Source organism: Atta cephalotes, assembly GCF_000143395.1.
Source record: "Atta cephalotes unplaced genomic scaffold scaffold00003, whole genome shotgun sequence".
NCBI classification, from domain to species: Eukaryota; Metazoa; Arthropoda; class Insecta; order Hymenoptera; family Formicidae; genus Atta; species Atta cephalotes.
Genome location: NW_012130067.1, coordinates 129,344 through 136,558, shown reverse-complemented (window position 1 = coordinate 136,558; position 7,215 = coordinate 129,344). Strand labels below are relative to the sequence as shown.

The following is a 7,215-nucleotide window of genomic DNA, read 5'->3' as shown; positions in this document are numbered from 1 at the left end:
TTTTTAAGTTTCATAAAAAAAATAAATATATATATATATATATATATATATATACATATATATATATATATATATATGTATATATATATATATATATATTCTATTATTATTTTTATATATATATTTTTATATATATTTATATATATTCTATTATTATTCTTTATTATTATAGAATATTATTAAATGAAGAGTTCAAAAAAAATTGTGACATTTTTATGCATTTTTGAAAGAGAATACATTTTATTTGAACATCTTGTCGCTCAAGGGGTTAATTTAAATTTAAAATTTTAAGAGAGAGCTTTAATCCATATCACAAAATATTAGAATCTACAATTATATGATATCTATACAAGATGCTTGTTTTAATTTCTGCATTGAAATATCTCGAAAAGTAAAAAATATGGAAAAATGTTGCATAAAAATTTAACTGTGATATTACAATAGTTTAGCTGCGTTTCTAGTCCGAAAAAAATAATTCAGTGCACAGTTCATATGAGACTACATATATACTATATACAAATTCACAGAATTGTTCAAGCATTAAAGCTTCGACCGTTATGGATCTTTATTTTCTATTTCCTATTTGTTGTGTTTTCACATGTACGGTCCAATAAAATTCTTATTGGTTTTTTGATATCTCTATTTAATACTTTTATATGCAAAATAACAAACGGAATCATATCATGTAAAGAAAATCATATAATTTCATTTTAAAAAGTGAATTTTTTGAAGTATCTTTCTAGTGCCTTCATAGAAAAAAAAATAATGTGAAAAAAAATATGTCCCTTTCGAAACCGTTCCACTTTCATTCGAACATTTTTCTATATTTTTTATACTTTTCGAAATATTTTGATATAAAAATTAAAATGATCACCTGTATAAATTCGTGATTATCATCAAGTGGACACAGTAAATTATTTTAATTTTTAAGCATTAAAGGCATCCTAAAGTCGTTTATTTTACGGATTCAGCAGAACTTACACACACATACGATTTATATGTCATGTGACTACACACTATTTCATCAATATGCACACATACATATAAATTTTCTAATTAACTATAATCTTTTATATTAGGTATTTAAGTCTAAGAGCTCAACATTGTTTGTTCATATAATTCCTAGCCCAAATCAAGATTGTACAAAGTACAAAACTTTTATATAAACTAAATATATTATTACGAATCGATGTCAGAAACCGATAGCAAAATTTTTTAATTTTTCAACTCTTTTTTTGTTTTTATATAAAATTAACCAGGGTTTGGACTATATATAGTTTATGCCTTAATTGTGGAAAAGGATTTTTAAATTTATATAATTAATTGTGGAAAAAGATTTTTAAATTTATATATAAAGGCAGCGGTGGAAAAATATTTATATATTGAAAAATAATTGATAAAATGACTTTAGGATTCCTTTAATAAAAATAATATGAAGACTTATAATGCATGATTAATTTTATAATTCATTATTTTCATATCTCAATCTTATTAGATTATTTTATCTCATTTTTTTTATGTTGTCAAGAGGATTTTAAAGGGATAGAATTATCAATATTACGAGTTAAAGAGTACTCCGAAATTAATTGTACAGGTTATAAAATTCTTTTATACAATTAAAATACATACAAAAAAAGATGCGAGTCGATTTAACGAGAAATTTAAGAAAGTTAAAAATAAAAATACATTTAGGCCTCTATTCTATAACACTTAGAATTTGTGTCAGCAATGATATCGTTATATTCATTGTGCAGTTTTTTTTACCGTTTATGAATACCGTATACAAAATGTGTAACGATAATGTAACGATATCGTTACTGTCATTGAAGATGCTTCTACATAATTGCAAATCACTAAACGTAGATCGCAAATGCAGACGCAGAATGAAGATTTGCGTTTGTTTTTTTTCATTACATATGGTTGGTTTTCATCTGTGCATGTATCTTGCATGCGATGATAGTCATTCTGCATCAGCATTTATGAACTACAAATTACTTTTTACGATTTACAAATTAGATATGTAGAGGCACATTAAGAGAGTTATAAAGGATTTTTTTTTATGGTTGAATTAGTGTGTACTTTTAGAACTTAAAATGAAGTAGGTATATGTTTGATTTTTGTCGAAAGCGAGAAAGAAGATTCTAGTGTAGAGGAACAGAAAACAGACTAATAGAAAAGAGGAGAAAAGACAACGAATGCGCACTTCGTGCGATCGATTTTTGATATTACTTTAGTTTTGTTTCTTTTTTTTTAATTGTCTGGTAACGGTCTTAAACTTAGAAGTGATTGCTGGTTAACTGTATCGATTTACTGATTTCGATTCCAATTCCAATTCATCGATTATCCTTCGAACTCGTTTCCTACACATTATAGTCTACAGATTATAGTCGGTATCGACTCATTATAGATCCGATAGAAATGCTTTTCAAGGCTGACAATAAATTTGGCGCGCAGTTAAGGGCAGTTGAGGGATTGAATATGTAGTATAAATTCACATAGAATTATTTCAGCATCACAGATCTAACTTGATCGTTTAAAGTCTTTATTTCCAATTTATTGTGTAGTCATATTACGGCCTTAAGAGATACTATTAAATCATTGATATATTATACCAATTTATCAGATAATCAGAACTTCAACTTCTATCTCATATTCTTCCTCTTGTCTTAACGCGGACAACTTCGCATAAATGTATAGTTGCACGATACTATAATAAAGATGGAGTGTCAGATTAATTGAAATTCAATATTTTTATAAGTTACTTATTATATCTGCAGATTGATGTCATGAATTTCATTCAACATTATATAAATAAAATTTACAATCGATAATATAAATACATAATTATATACGCTCTAAAACTTAATAATTTTCAAACATCTTTTTCAAAAATTTAAAAGATGTTTCTCGGAAAAATCTTAAAGACGTCTATTTCAAGATGTTTTTGGATGTCTTTCATCTCGATCATCGATCATCTCTTATCTTTTTTCATATAATTTAATTACGTAAAAGGATTTTATAATGTATACAATTTCAGAATACTTTCCTAAATAATATATATAAAGGGGATATAAAAGGGATATATCCCTTTGTTTTGGGAAAATCTTTATGACACGATGTCTGAAAAATATTTTAATGATATTTTTACGACGTCTTATGTTCGCATTTTGAACATATCGTTTTCTGAGTTTTAATTTGTAATGTCGATAATTCTGCCACTTTAATCCTTTAAAGGGATGCTGAAGCAATGGCTGAACTTGATTGATGTCGACAGATTTTTTTTAACTCTACTTCCATATGTCTAATGCGAAAATAAAACATCATGAAGATGTTATCGAGATATCTTCCAGATTTCATGTCATAAAGATGTCTGTAAGACATCTTATGTTCTCTTTTTGGACATACATGTTGTCTAGGCAAACTCATAATAATTAATAACATTACTTTAATTGTGTGGAGAAAAAAATTGTAAATATGCGTGTACATGCAATTAAAAGATTGAAGAATCTGAAATTAATCACATTTTATCAGTAAAACAAGATAATTCCAGCATTCCCACTTCTGAGTAGTCACCACAGTATTGAATCGTCATGATTATTAAATCGTAATATCGCTTATGATGTCACGATTATTGAATCGTGATCTTAAAGCTCCTGAGTATTCACCTCAGCTATCAATATGGCTGAGATAAGTTAACAGGAACCTTAAAATAAAAGACTGCAATACATCTGGCTTACATAACTTACAACACTTATCGTCTGCTTATCCAACACATTCTAATTTATTTATAATAACGTATAAAACGCGAAAAAGTAAATTATTTTATTAATTATTAACCTATAAACAAAAAATGGAAACGCCTTTACAAATTATTTTTTTTGATAACAGATTGATTATCTTTTTTTGATAACTATAACGGTTACGTAATATATTTTTTTGGCAACGATAACAAATTTTATAGTTGCTTTTATTGTTACTTTTTATATTTATGATATAAATTTTTATATCTTTTGCCTATATTCATAATTCTTATTTCAAGACTATTATATTTTAAGATACTAATACGATTGCTTATACTCTGTGATTGCTTTATGTCTTAAGAATATCATAAACCAATCACATACCTATATTAACATAAAAACAAACTTTTTGAATACCTATCTTATCGAAGGATTTTTCAATGTGTATTTTTTATTTTATAGACTACAAAATTTCTATTTTTTTAAATGAAAATTGGTACCTTTACTTATCATGAACAGCTTCTATTTTGTCGGAATTGAATTAATCGAAATATTGATCGATTAAAGACTAGATAAACTCATAACATTAAGTAATCTTTTTGAATTTTTGATTTCTAATGACCTGGTTCCGAGCAGCACTGCTTACTACAAAACGCTTTTTTTGAAAAATAGCTTCTCAAACATATTATTTGTAATTTATAACTTTATTATAAATTATATAACTTTTTTGCATTAAAAATACATAAAGACTTCGTTAAGAAAAACTCTTTTAAATATAAAAATTTTTATACAAAACTACATAAATTTTTTCAAAAAAATTCACGAGAATTTTTGTTTTATTTTATAACTCCTTAAAAAAATTCCATGCATATTAAAGTTTAATGTGCAAAAATTATATTTTTGTGATATTTGCTATTTTTTGATAAAAAAGGATAACATTATCTAAAATTCTGATCAGAAGTTGTAAATGTATTGTTTATACCTTATAAAATGCATTTTTTTTATTTTACTAATTACCTATGTTTTAAAGAGATTTTAAATTTTTCTAACATAGCAAAATTTTCGTTATATATAAGTACTTATAATTTCTAATTTGTCGATACTATCGATACACAGTATAATTTACCGTTATAAATTCCGCTAAGTGTATATGTACATGTATACACATACACACATGGGATGTCTCATTTTAATTATTTACCTCAACTATCTCAAATTCACATTTAAAAATGTTTTAAATAATAGTTATATAGTCTGTATATATATATATCGATAGTTACAAATTAAAAATTGTATAACTTTATCATTCTAGGCGGAAAAAATTTGCTGTCTTAGATAAATCCTACATTTTAAATGTTATCTTTCATAACATGTCTAGAAATGAAAATACATTAATATAAAAGAAAATGTTATAAAGAATGACTTTTAATTAAAATTTCAAGACATTAGCTTTGTTTGCAAAATATCAAATATTACAAGAAAGCTAATTTTTGAATATTAAACTTTAATTATCTTGGAAACCTGAAATTTTGTGCCGGAATTTTTTGGCTTGCGGCATCATTTTCAGCATACAAAAATCTTGTAAGAAATACCTAGTCTGATACAAAATAATTTTTTGCTATAAATTAGTTATACTAATGCTATAAAGTGTTATCTTTACAATAAATGATAATGAATGTTTCGATGACAATAAAAAAGTTAATATTCGATTGTAAAAATAGGCTTGTATTATCTCTCGCTTTTTCTCTTTGGTTGAAGATGTCTCATATATACATTTATTACTCGATAAAATATTAAAATTGTTCAATGAAAGTGTTATACCCAAAAAATAGAACGTTGTTTGCAGATGCTCGCTGAATCCCATCCTGTGTTGCACTCATCCCAGGTATGACATCCCTATATTTTTGTAGAATATGCAGATATATGCACAGAAAAGTTTTGATGCTTTTAAGTACAATGTATATATACAGGATGTCCTGAAAGTCGAAGATAATATTATTTTAGCGTGAAACTTTGTAAAAGATTAAATATTAAAAAATAAAATATTAAAGTGTAAACTATTTTTTTCGTAAAGTAGTTTCTTAAGTATAAACGTTGATAGTTTGATTAATCATAAGCATTGATTAAAAAGTTATTTGTCCTTGTGATAGCAATGGCAATGATTTGTTTAATACCATTGTTACGTCACACGAACAAATGATTTGTTTAATATCATTGTTATGTCACACGAACAAATGATTTTATAACCAACGCTTATGATTACTCAAAGTTTATACTTAAAAAACTACTTTACGGGAAAAAATGGCTTGCACTTTTATTACTTAATTTTTTTGCGAAGTTTCACGCTGAAATAATATTATTCTCGAATGTCGAGACACTGTTTATTGGTCGTCTTTTTATTAAAAAAAAAACAGATATAATAGTATTTTCAAATAAATTTCTATGCGAAGATTGTTGGTGTTTGTAGAGCTTTTGTGTGTATGTATAATGTATACCTAAGTATACAGGGTGTCTTATTTTAATTGTCTCATATCTCAAAAAATATGCAAGATGCGGAACAACGTTTCAGACAAAAGGAAGGAGAGGGGAATAAGAGATACATTAAGTTTGGCTTTGTCGTCAAGATTAAGTCAAGTTTGAAATTCATACTTCAAATTTTTTAAATGAAACCCCTATTTTTTATTACATTTTATTCATAGCTTACCTCGAGAGCTTTTCATATTTTAATAAAATATGTTTTCATTAAGTACTTTTCGAGTTATAAGACTTGGAAGTTATAATACCGTCGGTATTAGCATTATCCAAAGTGTCCGACAACTAAAATCTGTTGAATATTGTTCAGAATATTGTTCATGATTTAATAACATATGTAAAGATCAAGGCTATTGAAGATTCCAATTATTTTCCTTTATTTTTGCGTTAAAAATTCATTTTTACGTAAAAATGAAAATGAGAGGTACAACTTCCAATGATCATGATGTTGACAAATGTTATCTAAGTCATGATCTTGAACAATATTTAAGAGGTTTAGCCGTTGGTCGAATATCTTGGGTAATGCTAATGCTGGCGGAACACTTTCAAGCTTTATAACTCGAAAAGTATTTAATGAAAAAATATTTTATTATAATGTTTTGAAAACTCTTAACATTAGCTATTAGATTTTAATAGGAATAAAAAATAGAATGTTTCATTTAAAAATTTAAATTTAATCTTGACAAGAATTTTCAAGATAACTGCAGGGCCAAACAAATGTCAGCATCATTTGTCCCCTTTGATATCCTTTCGTTTGAAATATTGCTCCGCATCTTTTATATTTTTTGAGATATTCGGCACTTAAAATGGAACATTCTGTATATAAAATTATTTGTCATACAGCAGACGGTATTGTGAATTTTATGATATTATACGAGCAATTTGTAACAATGTACTAAACATTATGTAACATTGTACAATTATAATACACACACACACACAC

The 7,215-nt window shown here is 26.0% G+C and overlaps 1 protein-coding gene across 1 annotated transcript in view; it reads left to right on the top strand.

Moving 5' to 3' along the window:
• Nucleotides 1-7,215, top strand: part of LOC105624168 (coiled-coil and C2 domain-containing protein 1-like) — a 16,608-nt gene that overhangs the window by 8,283 nt on the left and 1,110 nt on the right. Inside the window, exon 10 of the mRNA XM_012205531.1 lies at nt 5,587-5,625. Coding sequence (XP_012060921.1) covers nt 5,587-5,625 — 39 coding nt within the window. The remainder of the gene's footprint in view (nt 1-5,586; nt 5,626-7,215) is intronic.